Source organism: Columba livia, chromosome 4 (assembly GCF_036013475.1).
Source record: "Columba livia isolate bColLiv1 breed racing homer chromosome 4, bColLiv1.pat.W.v2, whole genome shotgun sequence".
Lineage (NCBI taxonomy): Eukaryota > Metazoa > Chordata > Aves > Columbiformes > Columbidae > Columba > Columba livia.
This window is the reverse complement of record NC_088605.1, coordinates 35,111,975-35,139,148: the sequence shown is the minus strand read 5'-3', so window position 1 is coordinate 35,139,148 and position 27,174 is coordinate 35,111,975. Positions and strand designations below refer to the sequence as shown.

Genomic DNA, 27,174 nt, shown 5'->3' with positions numbered 1-27,174 from the left:
TTCCCTGAAGTGAGTTCTCCTCAGTGACGTGATTTAACCCTGGCCAGCAACTAGGACCACACAGCCACTCATGCCTTCCCAAGTGAGAGGGGGAGAGAATCGGAAAGGGGAACTAAAAAAAAATAGAAAGGTCATGGGTTGAGATAAGAACAGTTTAATAGAACGGCGAAGGAAGAGAAAATAATATCTACAAAATGAGTGATGCACAATGCAGTTGTTTACCACCCACAAGCCAACAGCCCATTTGTTCCTGAGCAGTGGTATTTGCCCCCCTGGCCAACTCCAGTTTATCTACTGAGCATGACATCATATATAAAGAATAGCCCTTTGGCCAGCTTGGGTCAGCTGTCCTGGCTTTGCTCTCTCCCACCTTCTTGTGCACCTGGTAGAGCATGGGAACGCAAAAAGCCCTTGATCACCCAACAACAACCAGAACATCCATGTATGATCAACATTCTTTTCATACTAAATCAAAAAGACGCACTATACCAGTTACTGGAGAGAAAATGAACTCTGTCCCAGCCAAAACCAGGACTCCCAGCATGCTGGGGTCAGCTCGCCACACCGAGCGTGACAAACGTTGCCCTGAGTCAGTGGGGGCCACTTGTGTCCCTGTTTCTCAGGACGGAGTCCAGTCACTAGTGAGAGGGTCATCCTTAATTTCAGTGAAAAGATGAGGAGCAGTACATATTTATAAGGACTGTGCCTTGGCATTGAGGTAGATTTGTCCAGCGTGCTACTTAGCAGCTGTGTGGAGGGTGTCATGCTGAGGAAGCCCCAGCTTAACACAGAACAGTGCCTATTTGGAAAAATTTGTCGGCAATGTGCGAGAAAGGTGAAATAAGCAGAGCGGCACAGCTCAAGGTGGAGATGGTCACACTGGATTTTTATGCAAAGAAGGAGCCCAGTAGTAATTCAGTAGGAAGAATACCACTTCTGCACTACCTGGCATCCCTTTGAGGTCTCCTGGTAGTACATGAGCTTATTTTGTGTGAAACGCTAGTCACCGCCTAAAGTATTGCTTCTGACGGGTAGAAAAACAAGGTAATCAAATCAAGGGAAAAGGTGTCATTGTACCTAATTTAAAATGTCAAAAAAAAACCCTGTGCAAATTATTGTAATGTAATCCGTCTGAAAATGTAAAAAGCTATAATTATAAATATATATATAAGATTGGTTCTGTTCACAAGGCAAATAGATGGTGGGTTTAAATTATGTTCAAGAGTACATTTGACAAGTAATGACTTTTCAAAGTGACGTGTGTCTAATTGAATAAACGAAGCGGAGAGTTGTAATGACAAGGCGGATGCGCTGGAGAAATTTATTCAGAAGAAAGTGTAGACAGAGTTTGTACGGACATCCCAGGCTACTGCAGTAAACAGTCTAATGTACATCTTTTAGTCTGTGATAATAGAGGAGAAATGTGAAGGACCAATTTTTCAAGGTAATGACAGAATAAATCAGGTGCAATAGTGCACTGTGCTGACTTGTAGAATTCCTCTGATGAAAATTATAGAACTCAGCTATTTCAGGCAAAATTATGGTGCCATGATTGTCATAAATGATGTAATCATAGGAGAGGGGATTTTGTATACTGTTAATGCATTCTGGCTTTAACTATTCATGAAAAATACGTTCTCCCTCTTTTGATTTAGATTACTTATTTAGATTACTTGCTGTTAGGTTTCCATAAACCATTTTCATTCTTCCCGATTCTATCATGTATATTGGTTTTACGTTTATAATCTCCTAAATTTTAGAACATTAAAAAGTAGTGAAGACATCTAAAACATTTAAAGAGGAAAACAAAATATTTTTTACTCATATCTTCCAGTATAAAGAGTGCATTGTGTGAGTGGGGAGAGAAGGAGGAATACATCTTAAATTTCTTCTAAGCGTCTCAAAAGAGAAATGTATCCTTCAGCCCCAAGCTGCCTTTGAAACTCTGGGCACACAATCAATAAAACACGTATCAGTGTAAAGTACAAAGTGACACGGGCTTTACACACATTATACCATGGAACGACATACTGTGACTTACGAGTATACCCATAATGGCTGACCATTTGTAAAATACACCTCAGCGGATTCATTGAGAGAGATAATAACGAGGGACCTGGCAACATTTTAAAACACTGTGAAGTCACACTTTTTTTCCTAAGACCGAAGATTTAACATAAAGCGTGCATTTTTCTTCTCAGATTTCCTATGGAGGCTATAAGGAAGAAAAATACTGCTGGCACATTGCTTTGTCTTCATGAAATTATTGTTCCTTTCATGCCTCAAAGCAGAATTAAGTTTAAGAGGCAGGTTGGCCTGGCACCACATTTTTTTTGTTGTTTTGACATTTTTAATAACTGCCTATAACTGCAGACATGGTATTGAGGCAGACTTTGTTGCCAGAGGTACATTTTTATTGTGAGCGAGGTATAGAGTCTTTTATAATGTGAAATTGAGGCAATCTCCAACTTCTGAAGTAGTTTCTTAATTAATATTTACAATTTGCAGCAGTAATCCACTTTAGATTGCATTTGACACCACATTCATAATTAGTTATACCAGGACTTTAGGAATACAATTTGCAAATATATATTCTTTTCTTTTCTTAGAGTACAGGCACAGTTAGAATTTCAATCATTTCTGGGGAGTTTCAAAACTGTCAGAATTTAGGAACACAGACCTTGAGTTCATTCAGTACACCTTGAATTTCCTTCCACATGAGAATTTTTATTTTGAATTATAACTTAAAATTATTAACAATTTAAAATAAGCATGACTGAAAATTTGTTTGGCTATGAAATGTTAGTATATTTAGTGTTGCTACTACTTTTTGTGGACAAAATAATGCTTTGTGTGTCTGACGTAAATATAACGATGTTTTAACAAAGTTCTCTTGTAGTGAGAGAAATATGGTGATGAAGTCCATTAAGTGATATTAATCAACTAAAAGACTATTTGGAACACCTGTGTATTTTATGTACATACATTGAAAGTTTGTTTTTTTTGCGTGTGTGTTTTTCGTATTATCTGCCAGGAATTCTCTACAAAGGAAATGGTGAAAATCAGTTTATATCTCAGCAACCCCCAGTTGTCAGTAGCATTATGGGCAATGGAAGACGACGCAGCATCTCCTGTCCAAGTTGTAATGGTCAAGCTGACGGCAACAAATTATTGGCTCCGGTTGCCTTAGCTTGCGGGATAGATGGCAGCCTTTACGTGGGGGATTTCAACTACGTTCGGCGGATATTCCCATCTGGAAATGTCACCAGTGTTCTGGAGCTAAGGTACGGGGTTTTTCTCATCTCGGACTTTTGGGGTTGTGAATTACTGGTGCAAACTGAAGTACGGAATAGGTTTCTGACATTGCGTAAGTCAGAGTTTCCCAGTGCTTTTGGGAACAAAACAAGTTGAGTCAAAAGGTTTTAAAACTTAAGTGAAATAGTTTTACCCTGGTAAGATATTTTAGCTATGCTTATCTGAACTGTGAGAATTTCACCTACCCATAGTGATTATTCTGTGGATTTTAAGAGTTACGTACATAGTTGACACGAGTGGACAAAAGACAATCATTCACCGCTTCACTAATGATAACTGTAAACGTTGTCTTCTTTTCATCTTTTAACATCCTTTCTGAATGTTTTTCTAACAATGTTTTTCTGTTCTTTTTTACTTGCTCCCACCAAGAAATAAAGATTTTAGACATAGGTAAGCATTCCTTAAGGAAGATTTATATTTTTCTAACTGTTCATTTTTCATTTTTAACAAATGAATGCCTATAATGGAGAAGTCATTTCTGAGATGTATTACTAGAAAGAGCAGTATTTTTCAAAAATAATGAGTTCATATGTTTTAGTTATGTCAGCTGTCAGGCTGTGTCGTCCTTTCGGATACGAGTTCTTCTTTTCTCATCACTCTCTGTCTGCAGTCAGGCTTCTTTTCATGCTTCTGTGTGCCCTCCTTTGCTGTTCCCTTGTCTCTGGTCACTCCGGTTTCTCTCTGGCAGCACTTTTGCTGATCTGTAAAAACTCACTCATTAATCAGATACCCCAAATATGATGAGAATGGCATGTAAGTAATAAAATCATAAAAGTATCAAGTGAGTTCATTTCATTAGCCTTTTGATGCTGAGACTTTCCAGGCTCACATTTAACAGGTTTGTTTCTTTAAAGGTGAACTCTTAATAGTGAAAGTTGAAATTGTCCCCTAATAACACAACTCGGGGAGTTAAGATTTTAAAGTACACCAAGATTCGTAAGACTGGCAGCGCTGCAATAGGGGCAAGAACAGAAAAGCAGGGACATGGTTTAGTGGTGGACTTGGCAGAGTCAGGTTAATGGTTGGACTCAATGATCTTAAAGGTCTTTTCCAACCAAAACGGTTCCATGATTCAAGGAGCCTGTGCTCTGAATTAGAGACACAATGCAGATCAAATTTATTTGCTCAAGTACAAGTGACCTAACATTTTTTCAATCTCAAAGCTGAGCTGCTATCTTTATACACACCACTGCCTGTGGGTGATTAATGCTGATAGGCATTCATGGAAGAAGTAATTTTTAGAAGGACTTTGAAGACAGCGAGGTCATTTGTAGGCTATGGCAGCATCCCAAGTCTGTAGAAAGCTAGAAAAATGTTTAGCAAAATGTGAGAACAGCTTTGAGGGCATTTGTTTAGAATGCACAGAGTGAATGGGAGGAAAAGGGGGACTGAAGCAGGAAGAGTATTTTTAAAAACAACTGTGCATGGAGAGTAATGCAGGTGATCTGACAGCTGAAGAATTCAAAAAATCAACATAAGCAAGATAAGAGCAATGGGAAACAAATCATTACGGCTCTGTGTATGTGCATTTGCACACGTGTGTGCACTTAGATTTGAAGCACAGTTACTATGATTTGGTGTAGCCAGAACAAGGTAATTTGTAGTAATTAGTCTTTAGAGGAGCCCACGTTGGTATGTAACCGCATGTTTTTCAGAGCTACTGCCAGGGATTAGGTGATGCTGCATGAATCAAGAAGTCACTGACTGTGGATTTTAGTATTTGTGTTTGTTTTTATTGGTAGAATGCAAAAGCTTAATATTATTTCAAGCTAGAATGAAATAGAATAAACTCTGTGCAGCTCTCTATCTGCTTGGCTGCTTATCCCCGTACTATTTTTGAGATCTGCATAGTGTGCATAGCTGTTTTCTGGCTAGAAAACAAATATGTGTTTCACTGGACAGTTACTCAGTTCCTCAAATTGTGCTTTGCTCCTGCGAATTAATGCATTTGTCCTGTCAGCTAAAGCTACCTCAGCTTTTTCACCTTCACTTGAAAAGAAACGCTGAAGTTAGACCTGTTGTATTACTCTGAAAGGGACCATTATACATCTAAGTGTTACAAATTGGAGAGTTCATATTGATTCAATAATAATCTATGCACGCACCAAGTTTGGTTTTGTTTTTATACTAAAATGAGAAAATATCCTTAAATTATCACCTGTATCTTTTTGGTTTGAGGCAGATACAATACTTACTTTGAGAAGCATCCCAAATAAGAAGAGCTTTGTAATTTTAGTTGGAATTAATTGAAACATAGAAATGTTTTCATATTTATCACAAGAACCACTTTAAAAATCATTTTTAGAATGAAAAAATGCATTAGGCATAAGTTATTTAGTTATTGATTTGATGACTGTTCCAACAATTGAAAAATATGACTGAGACAATGTTAGATGAGTTGAAGTTCTTCAGTATAAGAAAGGACTTTATTTTAAATTACAATGAAATAAAATTTAATTGCACATTTCACATTTTGCAATGTGATTGTATTTGAAGTGTCTGCAAAGTTTCTTAAAGACCAAAGTAACCATGTAAATGGGTATAATTTAATTTGCAGTCTACAGAGGTATAAATAATTTGTACACTTCGTAGTGATCACATTAAATGATCTCCGTGTAAATTAAGTTTTCAAAAATACCTTTAACTATTTAGCACATTGGCAATAATAGATTTCTAACAGACAAATTTAAACCTGCACTTAATTGTTTTCAGACAGGCTGTCCAGCACTCAGCTCTACGGCGAAGCTTTTGAAGAGCTGCTAATCAGTGTGTGTTTGATTTCATTAGTCTGCTTCACTTGGTTTCTTCATTCTGAACCAACACATTGAAAGTCTTAAAACCAAAGAAAATCCCATTTATGGAACACATTTTTTCTGTGTTTTTGTAATTGGATAGCTATAAAAATCTGTCCCTGCTAAAAGACATAATTTGTTCACAAGTTGTTCCTGTTGGTCTCTTGTTGCTTTTTCCAAGTGGCAATACATAAAAATGTGTGACATTAGCACAGTTATGTATTTACAAAACGTGAAGTACAGCATTCTGCGAACAGATGTTTGGCTATCACCAAGACTGGTAGATCTGTTTAAGCAGCGCTTTTCAAACAGCAGAAGTGGGACTGACTGTTCTGACACTCTGCTTCAATCCATGAGGAGAGCATCAGAAATTACCTCCTGTATTTACATGACCTTATTTCAGCTCTTTGTGCCATAAATTAGGTCAGAAATCCCAGCTGCAGTGGGTTAAGTTTCTACATCATAATATATCAACCCAAAAGTTGCTCTCCCGGCCTGTTTTTTTCACCAGCAGGGGAGAAAAGACAGGAATTCTCAATTATGTGGCACCAGTGGAGAGGCAAAGTACACGTTTCTGGGAAAATGGTTAGCAATATGTATTTTCACTCTAATAAAGACTATGTTGGCATAGTTAGCAGTTTTGTGCCAATGTGTACAGTTATTTGAAATATGACTCTGAGTTAAGAACAGAAAAGCTCTGCTCGGTGCTTTGGTGGAAAAGATGACATTTCCTAATGTGTTAAATCATGCGTATCACGTCTTTGAAAGCAGCGGATTAAACAAATACTTATGAAGGATGTCTTATCTCTTGCCTGTGAACTAATAATATGAACTCTCCCTTATCTGTTTATGAATTATATAAACCATGCACCCCAGCAGCCTTATATAAATTATAATAAAACAGATAGGATGATAACAGCAACAAAGTGCAAGCAAGGGCTGAGGTCTTGCTGCAAAGTTTGGAACTGGATCAAGGTTCCCAGAAAGCCTGGGATTTTTTAGACTCCACTGTGTTCTGTGGTTTTGATTTGGCCTAATACAGAGACAGGAGCTGTCTCTAATGACAGAGAACAGGACGGGCCTCTGAGCATCGCAGACAAAATGGATCTTCTGTCCCAGAAAGACGAGTAGTCTAGACTGGACTGCCTGTGACACAGCAGAGAGACGAGAACTGAGAAAGGCTTTGGGGCCACGGCCTGTGCTACTTGTCTCTAGAGCATCACCACTGGTTTTAACTGTTGGTGTGTTGCTACACACTGCATAGGAATTGAAAGCTTTTCTTCTTGTTCCAGTGTAAGCTGCCGTTAATTACAGCATATGCAATGTATAATTCGTTTTACAGCAACAACCCAGCTCACAGGTACTACCTCGCAACTGACCCCGTGACAGGAGATTTGTACGTTTCCGACACGAACACACGCAGGATTTATCGCCCCAAGTCACTCACAGGTGCAAAAGACCTGACCAAAAATGCTGAGGTAATAGCAGGAACAGGGGAGCAGTGCCTGCCCTTTGATGAGGCAAGGTGTGGTGATGGAGGCAAGGCCGTGGAGGCAACTCTCATGAGCCCTAAAGGTAAAAGGAGTTCTCTCTCCATAATTTTCAAACTAATACAAAATCTCAGTGCCGGGGGTGTGATCACGTTTCATTACTGAACGCATTAGTTGGCTCAGAAATGTGGTTTTGAGTAATTTCTTTTAACTGGAAAGACCATTGAGAAAAAGAGCTATGGAGTACCCGGGTTGAGTTTTTTTTAGGAAATATTTGGCTTTCATGGTTATTGAGCATTTTTAAATGCTCATTTAGATTATGCATTTGGCAGGCAACAGTGAAGCTTTAAAATCACTGTTGCTTTTGGTCCCACTTATCCCATTTTTCAGGTTAATTTAAAAGCCAGACCCATGTCAGCACACTCATCAATTAACAGCAAATGCGATCAACAGGAGTAGATTTCATACTGCACATTGGTTTATGAGGCAAAATATGTGTATAAGCTGTTTTACTACCTACTGCCAAAGACTATGTATTTGGCCCTTATTTTCCACTAGATAATGTGCCACTTACACCCTTACTGGTGGGTAAGATATTCACTGCTAGTGCAAGAAACTAATTTCTATTCTCCTCAATAAAGGAATAGCAATTGACAAGAACGGGTTAATCTACTTTGTTGATGGGACCATGATCAGAAAAGTAGATCAGAACGGAATAATATCCACTCTGCTTGGATCCAACGACCTGACCTCAGCCCGACCTCTAACCTGTGATACCAGCATGCACATCAGCCAGGTACGCTGTAGCCGCTGCCCATTTGGAAAGCTGAGCTGGGGCTAGAAATGCAAATATAGCTTTCTTGACCCTTAAAGTAAAACTGGGTGGACTGTGTAATGGATATTTTAACAGCAGGCTTTGGGGAGAAAGAAGCGTGTTCCAAGGGCATGAATCGCAGTGTGTCCTCTTAGCTGTTAATGCTGCTGTATTCAATTTTTCTGCCCATAAAGTCCAGTTTAGTTTAGAACAGCAAAACTATAAGCAGGAAACATTAAGTCTGGTAGTAAATACTAGGAGAATGGCAGATCTGTGAGAATGGTCTTGGCACGTTGATGTTTCCTGAATCACTAACAGCCTATTAGAGTGAATGAGAGGATATATACAAAATAACATATTTTTCTGTTTGTCTCAAGAAGCTTGTTTAGGTAAAAAGGGACATCAAGACATCACTAGTGGTATATTTTAAATGGAGTAGAGTACAGCGTTTTGTAATCTGGAAGGCAGTAAGCTATTTTTGCTATTACTAGAGTAAGAGACAAGTACTGCCCTGAAAGTATATATTTACACTTCGATATCTCTCTATTTTCATGTATGCATTTATGATACAGAAAAGTATAGTATTTACTGGAGGGGAAATTCAACCTGTATTATAGTTGCAGTGCAACTGGCTTTTTTCCAATAAAATAGATATTCAAACACTGTTCCCCTTGTCTCGCTGAAAAGCTTTAGTTTGCTGTATGTATTGTCATACAAGTCTTTTTGTCGTGATTGGTTACAGCAGATGAAAAATATCCTTACAGCAGTGTCTAAAACTGAAAGTCAATGAATTCATTTAATCTGAGAGGGTTAGCTGTTTCAAAACCTCTTCTCTTTGTTAAGGTTCGTCTGGAATGGCCTACAGATTTAGCTATCAACCCAATGGATAACTCCATTTATGTTCTGGACAACAACGTGGTTTTGCAGATCACTGAAAACCGCCAGGTTCGCATAGCTGCGGGGAGACCGATGCACTGCCAGGTGCCCGGAGTGGAGTACACGGTGGGAAAGCACGCGGTGCAGACCACGCTGGAGTCAGCCACTGCCATCGCCGTGTCCTACAGCGGGGTTCTGTACATTACAGAAACTGATGAAAAAAAGATCAACAGGATAAGACAGGTCACAACTGATGGAGAGATCTCGTTAGTTGCTGGAATACCCTCAGAGTGCGATTGCAAAAACGATGTCAACTGTGACTGTTACCAGAATGGAGATGGTTATGCTAAGGATGCCAAACTTAATGCCCCTTCCTCCTTAGCTGTGTCTCCAGATGGCACCCTGTATATTGCTGATCTGGGAAATATCAGGATACGGGCTGTGTCAAAGAACAAACCCTTCTTGAATTCAATGAACTTTTATGAAGTTGCTTCTCCAACTGACCAAGAGCTTTATATCTTTGATGTCAATGGTACTCACCAGTACACTGTGAGTTTGGTCACCGGAGACTACCTGTACAACTTTAGCTACAGTAATGACAATGATATTACTGCGGTCACGGACAGCAATGGGAACACTCTTCGTATCAGACGGGATCCCAACCGGATGCCAGTAAGAGTGGTCTCTCCTGATAACCAAGTCATTTGGTTGACGATAGGCACTAATGGATGTTTGAAAAGCATGACTGCACAAGGGCAGGAGCTTGTCTTATTTACTTACCATGGCAACAGTGGACTTCTGGCAACTAAAAGTGACGAGACTGGATGGACCACCTTTTTTGAGTAAGTACATGGAGTCAGATGGCTTTCAGTTTCCTTGAGTTACATGTTACCATTTGAAATATTTCTGGAGACTGATGAAGTAACGTTAAAGATGACCTTGACAACAAAAAGCACAGAAAGATACTTTTTGTTTCCCATGCTGTCTTCCTCTGTCTGACTTATTCTAAACATATTGGGTCTGAATAATTTTAAATTCATTATTTTTAATTTCAGTTTTATATAACAAAATAATAGTGAGACAACATTTCAGTCTTGTCAAGGAAGCTGTAACTCAACCAACCACGATTTTATAGATTTGCATCAAAAACCCATTTGCTCATTAGACTGACATTGTTCTGCAGCAAATAACTGACAAGAAATTTGTCTTCACTGCTCAGTATTTTTCTTTTTTTTTTTCCTAAGTAAAAACATGTCTCCATGGTCTACTACCCAAAAAAAAAAAAAGCTGGGTGGGTATTTTGTTTTAAGTTGGAAAAGGTTGTGCTTCACTGAGTGGGCAATGTGCAGGAAGGATGGATGTCCTGGATGACACGCAGGCTTTCGCACAGGTGGACCTGGGCAGAAGCTACTGCGAAGAGAGATGTGGGCTGTGGGGGGAAATGTCCCTCCTGTAGGAATAACCTGAAAACAGAGACCACCAGGAATGTGTCAGGTGCGAGCACAACAGTGAGGGGTATTAGTGGAACAGTAGGACTTGTAGTTTTTCCAGCCTCAGAAAAAAATCTTTTCAGTGAATTGCTTTACACTGTGTTACAGTCATTAAGTCATCAATGCTTGTTCATAGCAGCCAGATTAGCAAAGCATTTTACAGAATCCTCAATTACATTGACTAAGGGAGGTCATGACAATTTATAGATAGAATAGCAGAATCTGAGAGATCACATACGGGTTTTATAGGTGCCATCATCCCCAAATGAGCTGAACTGTAAACTGGTATGCCAGACAACATGTTAACAAAAATACAGCTTAAAATACAAGCAATTTATTTCAAAACATGATCAATGTAGAATTAACACAGATTTTTTTGCAGTCATCTCTTGTCAACTGGAAAAATGTGTCTTTTTAAATTGCCTGAAACACATTCCAAAGTTGGGTAAAAATGTGCCTCTGAGTGGAAGACATAGAGTTAGTATGATAAGAAAAAATGTTAGAGGGCCTTCAGCTGATGTATTCAGGATTACAAAGGGCATCATGAAAATCCAGTAAGTCCCTCTCCTTTTTCTTTTTTTTTTTTCTTTGTTGTCCTCTTTTCTCTTATCTTTATGATGAAATGCAGTAGCAACTGCTGCCAAGGTCAGGGCCTAAAAAAAAGCTTTCAATTCAACACACATGATAAAGAAAATAAAGTGCCAGTGTCAGGCAATGGCAGCAAAGCCAAACATCTGTGTTCTGAGATAACTTCACATTTCTGTCAGTGTACATTTGGCTGAGGCGGTGTGCAGGAGGACTCTGAGCACCTGTATCTCCCTCCAGCCTTCACACATGCCCGTCAGAGACGTGAGAGCAGCAGGTGCTGCCTCACTGCATATTGTGTCCTGAAGTGGAGACAGAGCTAGAAATGCTGATCCCCAACCAAGACAGCAGGTGGAATGGCGCTACTGCCAGTTTTAAGGTATTCTTACAATAATCTGTAAATTGGCAGGGCTTTGGTAGTGGGCATGTTCCCAAAGCATTAGCGCACGTCTGTAATATTTAATTGTGCAGTGGTGTATCCACTGCGTATCTTTTTAGGTCCTGCCAAGAGGACACAGAAGCACAGCAAGGATTCGCAGAGAAATGAGAAACTGGCTGGGAGGGCTTGTGTCCTCCTTCTCATGAGTCAGCCCTGGTCTGCGTGCTGAGAGACCACGGCACAGCCTCACACGGGCCGGGAACAGTCATCCATTTCCACAGACAGCAAATGTGCTGTTTAACTGTGACACACGCAACTGCTTGTTTCCAGCAGGCGAGTTGGGCAAGGCGGTCAATTTGGGGGATAGTGAAGTCCTTTAGTGAAATTATGGCATCTGCTGGGTACAGCAGGCACTTTAAATCATGCTGGCATTCCTACTGCCTAATTGAGGACCTAGAGTTTTAATCAGGGCACTAATTTCTCACCACGTTGCCTGTAGTTTTTGTGTAGCCTACTGTGGTGTACTGCACAAGTAGCTGCTGGCTCCTGAACGTATCTTAACAGCATCTGCATGATCGAAAAACTTGAATATTATATTCAGTATTAAGTGGTTGATAGGTCTATATTTTTCATCATAGGGAGAATTTATGGTACTGTGTGTCATGAGGTACATTGTTATTTTCTGAGTCTGTAGATTGCCATCTTTCACACCTGATCTGCTTTCATGCAGGCTTTCTGATCTAAGTTAGGTTAGGTCCAGCTGGCTTACGGAGAACCCAAAGGGCAGGCTGTTCCCCTCAGTAAGTATTACTATTATTTCCAAGCTGCTGTTTATGCTCTTCTTAAACAATTACCTCCGACCAATGAAATAATTATGGAGAAAGCAAGGCAATTTCACTCACCCCGAATTTGCAAGTGTATGAGGCTTTTGCAGAAACAAAGATATTAATCTCTTCCCCGTAGCCATGGTGGAGCTGTAATCTGTTTAATTGCAACAAGGAAGATTCAGATTAGACATGTGGAAAAACTTCACGGTGAAGATTTTGGAGCCCTGGAGCAGACAGACTATGACAGTGACCCCTTGCCCTTCACAGGCTGTCTTTAAGAACAGATTAGACATCTTTCAGGACTAACACAGGAAGAGCAGATCCTGCCTTGGGGTGTAGGGGCTGGACCACATGACCTCTCAAGGTCCCTTCCAGACATGTTTTCTGTGATGCTCTGTACAAGTTAATACCAAAAATAAAAAAACGCACTGATTATATAAAGCTACAGGGAATAAGTGAGGGGAAAAAAAAAAAAATAAGAACTGTGTTATTTTTCTTGCCAAAACAGCATTCTTAAAAACATCCATCGGGCATCATAGCTGCTTACTTCTTTTCAACATAAAATCCCCATGCACCAAACTTGTGTCTGTGTATTTCCCTTTTGAAGAAAAGTAGATATAAACATGACTATTTTGCTATTTTTTTACTATTAGGCTCAGCAGACATTATTGTGACTTTGCTTTTCAGTGCTCATTATTTTTGTAGCATTAAATCTGATTAGGCCAGGTTTCCAGAGACTTCTGCTACTACTGGGAAAATAGATGGAAACCATGCATCATGTAAGGGCTTGTGTGGGGGTGACACAGTACGCACCTGTACGCCTCTCTCTCTCAGCTTTTGCATATTCAGGTTTGTAGGTAGTGTGGCCTAAAATGTTTTCAACTGAAGAGTTTCCTGTTATAAAAAAGGAAGTCTTATTAAAACAGAAAGGTTTCCCTCAAACATTAGGCAAAGAATAAGAAATCAGAAGAAGAAATCATTCTGACTTCTTTGTTCTGTTTTAGTAATAGCAAAATATTTCAGTTTCGTTGCTGAAGGCATTTTCTTCTAATATCAGAGTTTATTTATCTATTTCATTTGCTCTGTTACATTATTCAGATTCTCAAAATATTTTGGGAAGGGGATAGAATTTATATTCCATGGTGAACTTAGACTTTCTTCCTGTTGTTAAAACCTCCAGTGGAGTAAAAATGTCATTTTTTTTACTATCTCTGAGTATGGCTGGGTTCTTTCACCCTTTGTTTGTGACACGTCTGTTTAAATGACAGAAGTTACACTGGAGTAAAAATACTGTGTTTCTAACATCAAAAAGATCACTCTTTGGAGCCTATTCAGTAATAGCTTAACTATCCTCATGTGCAGATCTGTTTGTACAACTGGAGCATGGACCCAAAGAAGTTAATTTCAGTTGAGTTCTCGGATATTTGAGAGCAGATTTATGAAAATGATACCTTTAAAAAAAAAAAAAAATTTAGAACAACTTTTCATTGAAAAGAGGAAACCTTTTAAAAAACATTGCTTACAAAAAATTTACAATGGCTGCTCTAGCACATATTTAAGCATTTGGACTTCTTTTCATGGCTTTTTGCCACAGTCTAAATCACACTAATATCAGAACTAAAAGAAATTTACTTCATTTCGTTTAGTCTGTACATTAATTAATCTAGAGTTTATTTTGTTTAGTCTCCACTTTGCTTGAAGAAAGGAAGGACTGACATACCGGAAATATTGTTTTTACACTCTTTGTTGTTTTTAGTCATAGAATGATAGAATGATTTGGATTGCAAGGGACCTTAAAGACCGTGTAGTTCCAACCCCCTGCCATGGGCAGGGACACCTTCTACTAGACCAGGTTGCTCAGAGCCCCATCCAACTTGGCCTTGAACACTGCCAGGGATGGGGCATCCACAGCTCCTCTGGGCAGCCGGTTCCAGTGCCTCACCTCCCTCGTGGTGAAGCTTTTCTTCCTTATATCTAATACAAATCTACCCGCCTTCTGTTTAAAGCCATTACCCCTTGTCCTATCACTGCATGCCCTTGTAAAAAGTCCCTCTCCAATGAAATTCTACAGTTAAAATTGAAAGTAATAACTTGAATTATTTAGGATATCATATAATATTTTTTCCGTATTTGTTTACAGACTTTCATTTTTTTATATCTTTATGGAGAAATGGATTTCTAAATTCCTATTTTGTTAAGGGTTATAGTCTGCTGATCAAATTTGACACTTTATATTTCATGAATGTGTACTCTGTACTGTTACTAAAATTCATAGTAACTGTTATCTGTTATCGAAGGTCTCAAAGACTTGCTGAATAAAAAAAAATATTAACAGAGCATTCACAAAAAGGATTGCAAATACACACAACAAAAAACCAATGGAGCCATATGAAGCTAAAAGTCTTCCAGATTAGGTTTTATAATGAAATTATAATATTAAACCACATATAAGAGTAATCAGCCTAATCAAATTCTGTTGTTATAAAATTCTGAGATATCTGAGCTGGAAACTATTAACTGTAACTGCATATTATGTATGCGTAATGTGAACACTTAAACAGATAAGTCTTAGCAGTTGAACTAATTTTATGCATATTAGCATTTTGGAAGTGCTGTTTCCTAGCTAGCCTATGACATATTTTTCTGCAGCAGTTTCCATTCTGCTTTTACGTACAGAGAGCTAAGCCAGATGTGCCAAAAGAGCATTTTCTCTAGACCTAGTTTTTGAAGTATCAGACATTGACTCCTAAAAAGCCTTTAAGTGCCCCTGTGCAATCACTCAGTTGTGTAGGAATTCAGACCCACACCCAGCCTGCAGCTCTGGGTCGCTGTTAAAGCCCTGACATGCCAGCAGGTGACAGCCAGGCTTTAAATTCAGCTGAAAATGGGTAAAAAGCTCACTATTAATTGCAAGTTTGACAATGCTCAAGAGGGCAAATTATTCAAGAGAAAGACTGCTATTACTCATGATACTTAATCTGACTAGAAGTGTAAGGCAGACCTCTGAGAAGGTCCCAAGCATCTTGTTCAGCCCCGCTTCTTCTGAATCATCTCATTATCCCGAGTCATTCCCTGGGAGCCGCTGGAAGCTGAGTATGGGCTCGGGCTGTCACAACCTCGTTGCTCTCACTCAGCTTGCTCCATGATTGCTTTGTGGAACTCCAGCAGAGACATTACAGGGAAGTCCAATCGTTGAACTGCTGGCCTGCTGCCTTGCTAGCCTCTGGCTGCTTTGTGTTCCTCAGGTTGCTCCAGGAACTGGTGGAAGTTGCTCTGCAGCGGGCCTTAGCTGTCTGGGCAGCACCTGCTGAGGCTGCAGACTGCGTGAGTCCTGAGAGGTAGTCAAGGATGGATCATGGTCAGCCCAGTGTCAGGTGTCTGGGATCCATCCCTCCATCTTCCCAGCCCAGGTGCTTCTGCAGGCTCCTCTGTGAAAAGGCAACTGTTGCTGTATCTCACACCTCCCCTGGATGGCACAGGCCACACCTGCTCTCCTTTGGCATCCTCTAACCCCTTTGGTTAAACTCGAATTACTTTCCTCCCTTAGCCATGAATCAATTCCAGTAGCCACTGCTTCTTTTTTCTTGCCTGCCTTCTCTCCTCTTGCCTTCCTCTCCTTTTAGGAGCAGTATCAGCAGGCAGAGATCTGATCCAGAGTAAAATGCTTTCTCCTCCTCCCTGCAAATTCACTGCCTTTCTTCCATGTCTTGTCTTTGCTCTCCAGACCTTGCCCTCCTACTGTGTTTCCTTGCTTTCTTACCTCGTATTGTGCTCCTTCCCATGTCTCCCATCATTTCTCTGACGCATGTTTGACTTCCCTGCCTTCTCCTTTCCCAGCAGTGCATTCCTTCTCAATATCCCCTCTTGTATCTCTTGACAGTTCATCCAGTGTTTCCCTGGGCACTTAATGCCCTGAGCTCATTTGTCTTCTCCTTCCCCTCCTCCCTCTCCCACTCAATTCTTGTCTCAAAAAGAACACAACAGCAATCAAAGAGAGTGACATTAGCAAGCAGAGCCCTTACAAGTTTACTTTGTTCCCACAGTTAAATTAATGAGTTTTCCAGCCATTCTGGAAGGGTGGTGAAGTCGTGCAGAGTGTGAAATCCTTAAGATAATTTTACAGACTAGGGAGAATTGCAGGTAAAAATCTATTTTCACTGTGTGCTGCTCAGTATCACCCTTTACACATCAGGCTTTTATGAATGATGCATTCAGTGCTATGGTTTCCTTAAAACTGTGATGCAGAGTAAGATGCTGCCTCTGGCCTGGACTTGTTTTGTTTCCTCACGTACCAGGCGCATCATCTGTAACTGTCAGCATTTGGCAACAGGAAACAGATGATATTTTGCAGTTCTTCTCTTGCTTCATCTTAATGCATTGCTTGTGGAGTCTGACTTAGAAATACTGAGATTTGGCTTGTAAGAAGTCTATGGAACTTCTGCTGAAGCATTTAGATAAAAGCAAATATTCCATTTTGATCAGATAAAAATTATCGCCCAATAGTAGTATCCATTCACTTGCCCTTTTACTGTATATTAAGATGTTCACAGTTTGGTTTTTGTAATTAATATTTCCATACCTTTTCCTGTAATATTTGTGGGGGTTTATTTTCATATAACATTTCTGTTTCTATTTGTGTTCATATTTTTATCACATTTACGTTTCAGTAGAAGGAATATCTATAAATGCCTCAGTTTTTTCTTGCAATTCTGGGGCTTTCATTCTAATTTGATTGTTTTCTTCCAAATACCAGAACTTTGTACAAAATTGCAATCTGCATTTTTTATCACCTTTAAACAGCGTTCTCTGAATGGCCTTGGTATCATAGTGCTTTTTAGATATATCTATTCTTTTGCCATGAATAACCTTATACGCTTTCTGCTTTTACTGCTACTGCTTTTTGCTTCATCAGTCTAAAATATGGTGGCTATAAAGTAGTTAACCATACTTATTAAAACATTTTTGTTCGGCTGATTTTCATGTTCTTGCATTGACTTCCGTGGCATCACATGAGCCCTTGATTGCAAGTCATGACTTAAAAGTGCAGTATCTTTAATCTTCCCATATTACAGTTACTCAAGCAACAAAAGACATATTATCTTCATTCTTAACTGTCTCTAAACTATCTTTTGGGGAATATTTTTGAGATACCCAGTCCTTTCATAAGTGCCTCTTTACCCACATTGCCTGTCCCAGTCCAATACCCAATACATACATTTCTGGGACTGGCTGCTTCTCCTCCTTTCAACATGGCACAAATTGAAACTCTAGTAGGCATACACTTCTCTCACTGTTTCATGTAGACCTGTGGAGGCAAGGCTGGCCAAAAAGCAATTAGAACTCCTCTCTCTAATCAAACAAGCTATTCCCCTCACTCCAAAAGAATTTATAGGGAAAAATATCTAGCTGACATGTTCGCTTTGTGCATGGCTATAAGCTGATCTCACAATTTTCTAAACTGGGGTTGTAACTCAACTTTACAGTAGATTTTATAATCATAATACAACGTGCTGTTATGTAAGTTAGTCTTGTAAGACTTGTGCTGACAGCAGAGCACACGCACTTGCTGTTTCAGACTCATCCTGCTTAATAACGAAGTAGCCATGTTAAAAATAATCCATCAATATCTACCATTAGATATCAATGTGAATTTTTTTAGAGAACTTTAGTGTGTTCTCTAATTGCTCTGATACCAGTAGTGTATCTCGACTGATAGACATCTACCTGTTTCTTGGTTGTTGAATGTTTACTGTTCCTTGTCCTTAGTACTAGGCTAAGTAATAAAAGCCTAGAAACCGTTGAATAGGTAGTGATATCAAAATAGCAATGCTGAAGATACATATTAACGTTATGACATCTTATATGTATACATACGAGAGATGAAGAAGCACTTCGATTTCTGCCAAGGAAGTCAGCATGTGATGTCTCTGTGGTTTTGGAAAGCTCTTAGAAGTAAGGGTAGTTCAGCAAAAAATAGTATATTTCCTGTGAATGACAAAAATGTCCTGCACTGTCAATCCAGTCAGCTCTGCTCAGGCTCCTGAAAGCATCTGTTTCACTTCTGGCTTTATCAGGGACTTAATAATACCATTTTTTCTATTATTGACATGTTAATATTTTTGTCCCATGTTAATCGTCAAACAGAAGTCAGGGAGGCTACAGCCAAGCCAGCTCGCTCTCCTTTACACTCACCTCACTGGGGACGTGGTGTGGTGGGGTGAAGGGCAACTCCAGACCACTCTCTGTTTTCAGCATGTTGTAGTCAAACTCACAGTTGTCATTTTCAAGCTTCATCAAGAGATTGGGTCTTCCTTAATGTCATTATTATGTTACTTGTCCTCCCCTCAGCTCCACAGTTGTTCTGGACATCTTTCATTTTTTCCAATTCTTCTACACCTTGTGTCTGTCTGTCTTTTCTTTCTCATTTATGGGTTTCCTGAACAGAAATTGCATTGATCCTCCCATCTGCCCTCCTCCCATTCCTTTGCAGGAGCCACTGCCACAACACCTCTGAGAAGCACTCACTTCTGCTACCACAGAGAGAAATAACTTGGGGGGTTTAGCCTGGTTTCCAAAGACGACCCTATTTCCATAGTCGTAAGCCTTATGCCTGTCAGTAAACAGTTCTAAATTTACCATTTATTAACTTGAATTAATTTCAACTTACAATAGTAATCAGGTTGCTACTGTTCTCATGAAATAAATGTCCCCAGCGAGGCCAGACTGATGAGCTCTTTAGGGAGCCTACAAGGCACACACAGTTCAAAGTCCTACCAAATTTTCACCAAAGAGGGGTGAGTCTGTCACTTAAACCTACTTTGGCTAGGTATCACACTTGTGCTCTGAAGGAATGTTATTCTAAATCAACTGTAGAACCTGAATCTAGCAGTATTTTTTGAATCACCATGATATTCCACTGTCCTAATAAAATACACCCATATAATTTTATTTTCCTTTTCCTAAATTTCAAACACAATGAAATTTCGTAAGCTCATGATGTCCACTTTCTGTGACCCTGTAAAAACACCCTCATAGCATTTTTACCCTTCAAAATTATAAAGGGGAAAAAAAAACACAACAGAAAAAAATAATTTAAGGGGGGAAAGCAGCATTGCAGCTTATTCTGTGAAGAAAATGTCCCACCAAACAGACAAGCCTTACGTCCTTTTTTTACTAAAGGCCTATGCACTCAGCTCTGACAGTGTAAGCAGACCTTAGAGCAAGGGACAATCTGTCATACAAAGTATATATACAGCAACATTGCTTTTATTTGAAAGGCCATACTCTGGTATTTGTATCAACAAGGCACACAGTTTATTTGTACAGTAATAAATGAGCTAAGAAGTTGGGGGGGAAATGACACAGACACAAACCAACAGCCTCAGGGAGCACTAAGATCAAAGACACTGCAGAAGCTGCTGGGGGGCAGGACCTGGCTCTGCACACCCCGGCAAAAACCAGAGTCCAGCCCCTGCGGACCCCATAGGGCTTGGGGGCAGTGAACTCTCATTAGAGGGAAGTTGAAAAGCAGGGAATGAGTGCTGAGGTCTTGTAGATAAAAGCCTGCCTACTGTAATTTAGTCTCGTCTTTGTAAGGACAAGCCCCCTTCAATCAGCGTTGAGTTCGCTATGCTCAGTTTGAAAGGGTATGCGCTGTTGAGAAGCACCCCCAGCCTTGGGAAGCTGCTCCATCACCAGATAATGCCTCTCATATAAGCCACATTGCCTCCATCACACTGCTCCCAGTGCAGCCTCTCCCCCTTGCACATACACTGGAGCAGTTCTTCACTTTCAGAAAGCACCATCACCATTAACACTATTTATTTGTGCAGGTTCTTGTGTATGTAAGGTGCATGTCAGAAAAGCAAGTTATTAAAGAATTATTGGTTTGGTGAATGCTCAACAAGAATATACATAGCAGGTGCTTATCACAGCAAACAGCACAGTCGAGGAGGATCTCAGCACTGCACAGCAGTGAGTGAAAAGTTTGGAAGTCTTCTGGCAAAAAAGTAAAGCAGCAGCCCAGCACTACAAAGCTATGTATTGCTTCTTTAATTGCAAAAGCACCACTCCTCCCAAATACCCGTCTCTGGAAGTGATTTTGGATGAGGCTGTGAAGGTGGTCAGTCTTACTGCAGCACAAGCACTGAACTCACACTTGTTTGCCTGGTTGTGCAATGAAGTGGAAAATGGGCATCAAAAACTCCTCTGTACAGAAGTGAGCAAGCTATCACGAGGGAACGTGTTGATTCATTTCTTTGAGCTCCCTTTCCAACAGACACATTTTCTGCAGTGATTTTCATTTAGAGTGTGCCTGTTGTTTTGCAGATGAGTTATGGCTGTCGAGAATGGCCTATTTAGGTGAATTGTTCACATCTCCCTTGTGCTGAATGCCAGTTTACAAAAAAAGACCGAAAACTATCCTTTTAACGTCGTGACAAAATAGACAAACAAAAAAAAGTCTCTAAAGCTGCACTTATAACAGGAGAAGGTGAAAAGATAAATTGTCAATCACTTTCAAGCTAAGGAAATTTCTTCATTAAACCTGGACTGAAAAATTCATCCTGACCATGTGTCGTAAGATGAAAAGACCTGAATTATTTAACCAGTTGTAAAAAGAGTTGCATAAGACTTTCCCAGATGAAGATGGGATAAAGACCTTTTCCCCATGGAAGGCAGGCATCAGCTAAAGGAACAGGAAAAGCAGAGCAGCTGCTCGAATTTAAGCTTGAGTTGTCTGACACTTGTTTGAGTAAGACAGAGAGATTTAGCTGATACTAATACTTTCAATGCCCTTCCAGCCTCTGTGGTTTTGTGAGTTTGCGTTTTTCTGCCCAAATTCCACTAGAAAAACAAGTAGGTAGATAAATGCCTCTCCAGAATTGGACTTCGGCTGCACTTCAGGTTCTTCCTAGAATCATTTCTGGACGTGTTTTCTGCAATTCCTGTTCATTCATTGTTTCCTCAGAGCTAGGCATGGCAGAAAGGAAAAGGGAGAGCGAAAAGGAGTAGAGCAGAAAGGGAAAAGAAGTGAGCTAAGATTTTTTTCCATATATTTTAAATTCTGTAAGACTAAAAAGAATATTGAATTGTCTTCTCATGCTTAACAATATTCCAGATAAGAAGAAAAAAAGGTCAAGTAAAAAAAAAAAAATTAAAAAATCAATCTATGTGTTGTAATTTACAAGCCTCCTAGCATACATCAAATTGTCATTTATGACACATTTGCTTCTTGTTAAGCAAAACAAAACAGTATTAGCAAGACATACGGCTATCTTATTGTTTATGGTTCCATTTAAATATATGCCTATCTGTTATATCTCAAAAGGAAGTTATAGTTTAATGTTTTGGGTTTACTGATATATTTGTACTCTGAATCCACAAGCAAGTTGCTAAACCTTTTAAGATGTCAGAAACACTGTATGGAAATAAAGGAATATGTGCAGATGGTACTTCAATTAATATTGCTTTTAAAAAGACAGGTTATAAATGAGTGGTTACAGATCCACTGAAGTGTGTATTTCAATGAGACTAAAGAAGAAATGCCAAAATAAAAAGGAGAAATCATTTGCCTGTCCATGCATCTGTAGATTATTTTAACCTTTTTCATTCTTAGGAGGCTTATTCAGTCACTCTGTAGACAAAAAGCAAAAAATGCATATTGAAATGGGGAAAGGAACTCAGAAATGGAGCAAAGGGAAAAAAAAAATAACAAATTTCATTATGTTGTAGTTTAGCATCTACTCCTCTCTTTCAACAACCCACATAATGGTTAAAGATGGTCAAGACTGGAGCTCCCAGTACGTTGCCATGCCCTGTTTTAAACCAGGAGAGCTCTCTACAGGTGATGAAATGATAGTAAAAATGACAGTATAGAAACTATGGGTGTGTTTCCTTTTGATGAGCAAGATAACTGTTTTGTTACTGGTTTAGCAATGCAGCGGTACCCTATCAAGGTGACTTCTGTTTGCTGTAGTTTTCCAGGATTTGGGAGGGCCTAAACTTGCAGTATGCTACGGGGGGTGGAACAGAAATGATGTATTTGCAAACCAGCACTCTGTAATGTTAAAGACAATGGTCCTCTATGTAAATGTGAACTAAATTGCCTTGACAAGCTGAAGGAGACTTTTCATTGCCAGGGTAGGACGGATTTTTCAGTATGTTCCAATGCCTAAAACAACAGCATCCTGCACTTCTGAAAGTCAACTTTGAACCTTCTCTTCTCACCTGCCAAGCAGCAGCACCTTGGCAGAAATATAAGGCTTCCTACGAAGAGTTTGAAACAACTATGGTAACATGCCATAAATTTTTTAGCCACTCCTGGAAATTCAAGATGTATAGAGGAAATTTTTGATGTGTGTTGAGAGAATGTAACAGTACTTTTTATTTTACTATCAAAATTATACACGCCTATATCGTGAAATGCATTCATGCCTCATTTCTCTCTTACAGTATCCCAACTAGTAGTATAATCTGTAATTAGTCTTTAAAGAACTACATAATATGCATTTGCACCATATGTCTTGCTATCTGAAATGTGCAGGAACCAGCACGGCTTGCTTTTCAACCTGGCATGTTTACAATAGCAAAAAAACCCCAAAATTACAGAATTTCTTTTATTAAGGAATGTGCTGCAGAGGTCTGTGGGGAAAACAGTATCAGTCATAACTTAGCAATTGGCTTTAGCAGCAACCTTTACTACATACTCCATTTCTACAGCTCCTGATTTTATGTTGAAGTAACTTCTGATACAAAATATGAATAATGCTCTGCAAGTTGGGGCTGAGCTAAATGTGTTCCAAAGTAAGATACAATGCACATGAGAAACAAGTCAAAGGTAAAGAAAGTAGGGCATTTCCATCTGTGACAAAGCTTACCAGGAAGTTATCACTGCAAAGGGAAGTGTCCTACACAGACCAGAACAGAAAATGGTTTGGGAAGGAAAGTAATTAAAACTAAAGGCAATGAACAACGGAAGAGAGACTTCCAGCAGGTAAAGAGTGAAAGGTCAAGAATCTAGGAAGCTAATAATTATTACCCCTTGAGAAATTCTCCCTGCAGAAGGGGAAAACTATCTGGCAGCAGCAGATCATCCTGAAGAAGAAAAAGAATTTGATCTAAGGGGAACTTCAGCTAGCGGTAGTGGCAGCTGCCCCTGCTGCTATGTTCTGTAGTTACTGACCAAATATGAAAGTCATTCTGTTCATGTGAAAGGAAATGAGTTGATGGGATTAATGCACAGGAGGTCTCGCCCAATGAGAAAGTTTCCATTTTAGAGTCTTGAAAAGGTTTTATGTGCAACCTGCTCTAGAGGAATTGAAGAGGTTGGCTGAATGGCTTTGCTGTGGAGCCTCGCATAGGAGAAAGATCAGAGAGCTCCATGGTAACACGTGTGCCTGAGCTTGTGTTTGGATGAAAAGATCAAAGAGGCTGTGAATTGCCAAATATTGGCGCTCACCCTCTGGACTTCAGATCTCACGCCTTTTACGGCAATTTAAATATTAGAACATTAGGCTGATAAAATAAATCTCTCAGTCTAAAACTTACAATCTTGGATGAATAAATTCACCTTGGCAGCAGAAAGCAAGGATATTTGGATGTCATAAGAAAAATGGCAGAGGAATGCCCAAAGGTATGAGCAGTGTTGCTATGCTGAGCACTGATAAGGCTTTCATTGTGAGCAAAAAGATATCGAGCATAAAGTAAGTTTAGTATTCAATGTACTGTGAACAAAATGAAGGACACACATTACAGTCCATCATAAAATGGAATATACAGTAAACTGGAGAAAGGCCTCTTTCCTTTCTTTTTGTTCCTGGCTATAAAAGTATGATAAATCCTGTTCTTACCTTTCACGTCTCCATCACATTTTCTTCTTGCACTAGGATGCCTGAGCTGAGAAATCATGACTTTTAAGATTATTTCAGCTTTGAAGTAATGTTTTTAATAACACAAGTGTGTAGCATGATTTTTTGCTGATCTTTAAACTCTCCACCACTGTAATAACAATAGCTGCTTATCTTGGGTTCATGGTGTGCTTTCATGTATTTGTGAAAGAAGAGACCAGTTCAGGAACTACGGGCACAGAGTCAAAAAAATAATAATGTGGAAGCAAGAATGCATAACATAAGAAAAGCCACGTTCAGTGCTGCATACTGCAGTGAAGCCATACACCGTACTGAATACTATGGATGTGTAGCATTTTCTAACTCAAGTGGTATACTCGCAAATATGATAATTAATTTCTCACAAATATTGTGATTCGAAGGCTGTAAAGTTCTTCTTATGGGGAAATCTTACCTTCTAAGGCTTTAGTAAGCATTGTTTGAAATGAAGACCAGTACTTGGCTACTGTAATCAAAGGACGTAAGTAATTCCAAACAAAACAATTCTACACCACTTTCAAATATAAAGCGGAAAATAGGGAAGGACACTAATTGGACAGGATATGTTCCCCTGGGAGTTAAAAAGGGAAGTTGTGCATGAAAAGAAAATAAGTTTATGGAACTGCGGAATGCTATTGAAGGTAATGAATAAGCTAGCAGTCATACTCATGAACAAGGAACGTCAGTGGGTTTGTTTCGGTTTCCCACATAAACGCACTGTCTTGGCTTGCCAAATCCAGTATGTGAAAAAGAGACAAAATTAAGGCTAGAAACATACTGGAAGAAACCCCATGATCTTGAAATGTACTTAACTTCAAAAAAATAAGTTTCCCCACTTGGATTCCCTGGCCTGCAGTATGGTTTCTGATTTTCAAACATTCTTGTATTTTTTTCTTGTTGCTAAGTGAAAGTCTCATATAAACAAAGGAAATCAACTGTATTAAAAGGATGAAAATGACTGTATGCAAAAATCTGTCAAATCTACAGAGTAAGCAAACTGGGAAAAAAAACTCTTAACCTAATCCTTTCAGTTACAGCAATGCTGTGCAATACTTAGGCTGTTCAGAGAAAGTTAGTGTGTTGGGGGTTAAAAATGTTTGGAATTCTCTCAATTTAAGAAAAAAGAGTTTCTGTAGCCTCAGTGATATGCCTGGGGCTTTGGTTTGGTTTTGTGTTTCCTTCCCAGGAGCAATTTTGATGATAATTGTAAGCATGAAATGTTGCAGCGCCCCACGAGGACCTGCAGGGTCATGGTCTAGTTACTTCACGAAAATAAAGCTTCCTTCAGCTTCCCACTACACAGTCACAGGAAAGGGAAGGAAAACCCTGAGAGCGAACAGGTCAAATGTGGGCTGGATCACCCTTTGCAGGTACAGGCAGGCTATACTTCTAAACAAGGAGCTTCACCAACCACTTAGACTGACCAACCCAAGCTGTTCTACTGGAGGACCTAATCTTAAAAGCAGTTTTATGACCTGAAGCTCACATAATGTTTTACCTCACTATACTGTGACCACAATACATGTTCAGATATGAGCATGGGTCTCAGATCTCATACCAGTGGCATTTAATAGCTGGAGTATACCTAACACAGCATGGGAAAAGACAGGGTTTAGAAGCCATAGGTCTACTTCAATTATAGAAATTGTATCTACCTATAGCTATATTAAATGTATATATGGTTGAAAGACATGTTAGTGGAGCCAGAAAAAAATTCTCCTGCACAGCTTATGTTGTAATTTTCAAACTACGATCCACAAGCAATTAATGATCTATGTATGCTAGCTGTTCTGATTTCCAGCTACAAACAGCTTAAGTAGATGCAATATTAGCTCAGATTTTTTATAATACAAGGGATATTAAGCTCTCAGGGACAGGAGGGCAGGTGGTCTGCATAGTCATTGATTAGGAAGGGTCCAAGATGACACTCATATTAAGATACCCTTTTCATTAAAAAATTTGAGGATTCCTACAACAACAGCAAAATCTAATCCAATAATACGGTGTGAGTATCGAACGCTATGGAATTCAGCACCAACAAATATGCTCCCTTTGAAATGGTGAATTAGATGTGCAGCAGGATCTGGTCATACTTCAAAGAATAATATGCAGAGCTGAAGATCCATCTGTTTGCTCTTGCTATCACCATTGAGGTTCCTGTATGTTAAGCAGTCTTTTGACTACTTCAAAGCACGTTTGAAGTCGTTGCTGTGCCTGTCCCATGCACAAAAAGTAAACATGCCTTAACAATATGAGTAGATGGTATTTTTGTTCATTTTACTTGTAAATGAAAACATTTTGTTCCTGCTACTTATCATTTCTGGACTTTTTTTTTTTTTAGCTACGATAGCGAGGGCCGTCTAACAAACGTTACCTTCCCAACTGGAGTGGTCACTAACCTTCATGGGGAAATGGAAAGGGCCATCACAGTGGACATTGAGTCATCCAGCAGAGAGGAAGATGTCAGCATCACTTCCAACTTATCATCAATTGATTCTTTCTATACCATGGTTCAAGGTACTGTAAACAAAAGATTTCTTACCGGGTACTGACCTGAAAACTGCTTTCTTATGGTGCAAGCAGCTTCAATGAGATGTTGTAGAGGAAACATTAGAAGCATAGTGTCTGGAAGAGGGGGTGATACATACATGGTTTTAGACATATATAAAAAGAACTGTTCAGGGAAAGAAAGTGTTGCAGTGGAAGTAGAATTAAATATGC

At 39.4% G+C, this 27,174-nt stretch overlaps 1 protein-coding gene and 1 long non-coding RNA gene across 50 annotated transcripts in view; one reads left to right on the top strand and one right to left on the bottom strand.

The window, feature by feature from the left end:
* The window catches only part of TENM3 (teneurin transmembrane protein 3), a 1,347,463-nt gene that overhangs the window by 1,302,802 nt on the left and 17,487 nt on the right, over positions 1-27,174 (top strand). For 39 of the 49 annotated variants that reach the window (XM_065061257.1, XM_065061277.1, XM_065061276.1 and 36 more), the window contains 6 exons: positions 3,035-3,284; positions 3,685-3,705; positions 7,450-7,682; positions 8,239-8,393; positions 9,255-10,129; positions 26,795-26,970. In XM_065061257.1, coding sequence (XP_064917329.1) covers positions 3,035-3,284; positions 3,685-3,705; positions 7,450-7,682; positions 8,239-8,393; positions 9,255-10,129; positions 26,795-26,970 — 1,710 coding nt within the window. The remainder of the gene's footprint in view (positions 1-3,034; positions 3,285-3,684; positions 3,706-7,449; positions 7,683-8,238; positions 8,394-9,254; positions 10,130-26,794; positions 26,971-27,174) is intronic. The other 10 variants (XM_065061272.1, XM_065061269.1, XM_065061266.1 and 7 more) reach the window with 1 other exon arrangement.
* On the bottom strand, positions 10,079-16,490 carry LOC110360914 (uncharacterized). The gene is made up of 3 exons (XR_002417132.2): positions 13,382-16,490; positions 12,644-12,722; positions 10,079-10,225 (listed from the first exon to the last, which is right to left on the bottom strand). It is a non-coding gene; the product is annotated as an uncharacterized LOC110360914 (long non-coding RNA).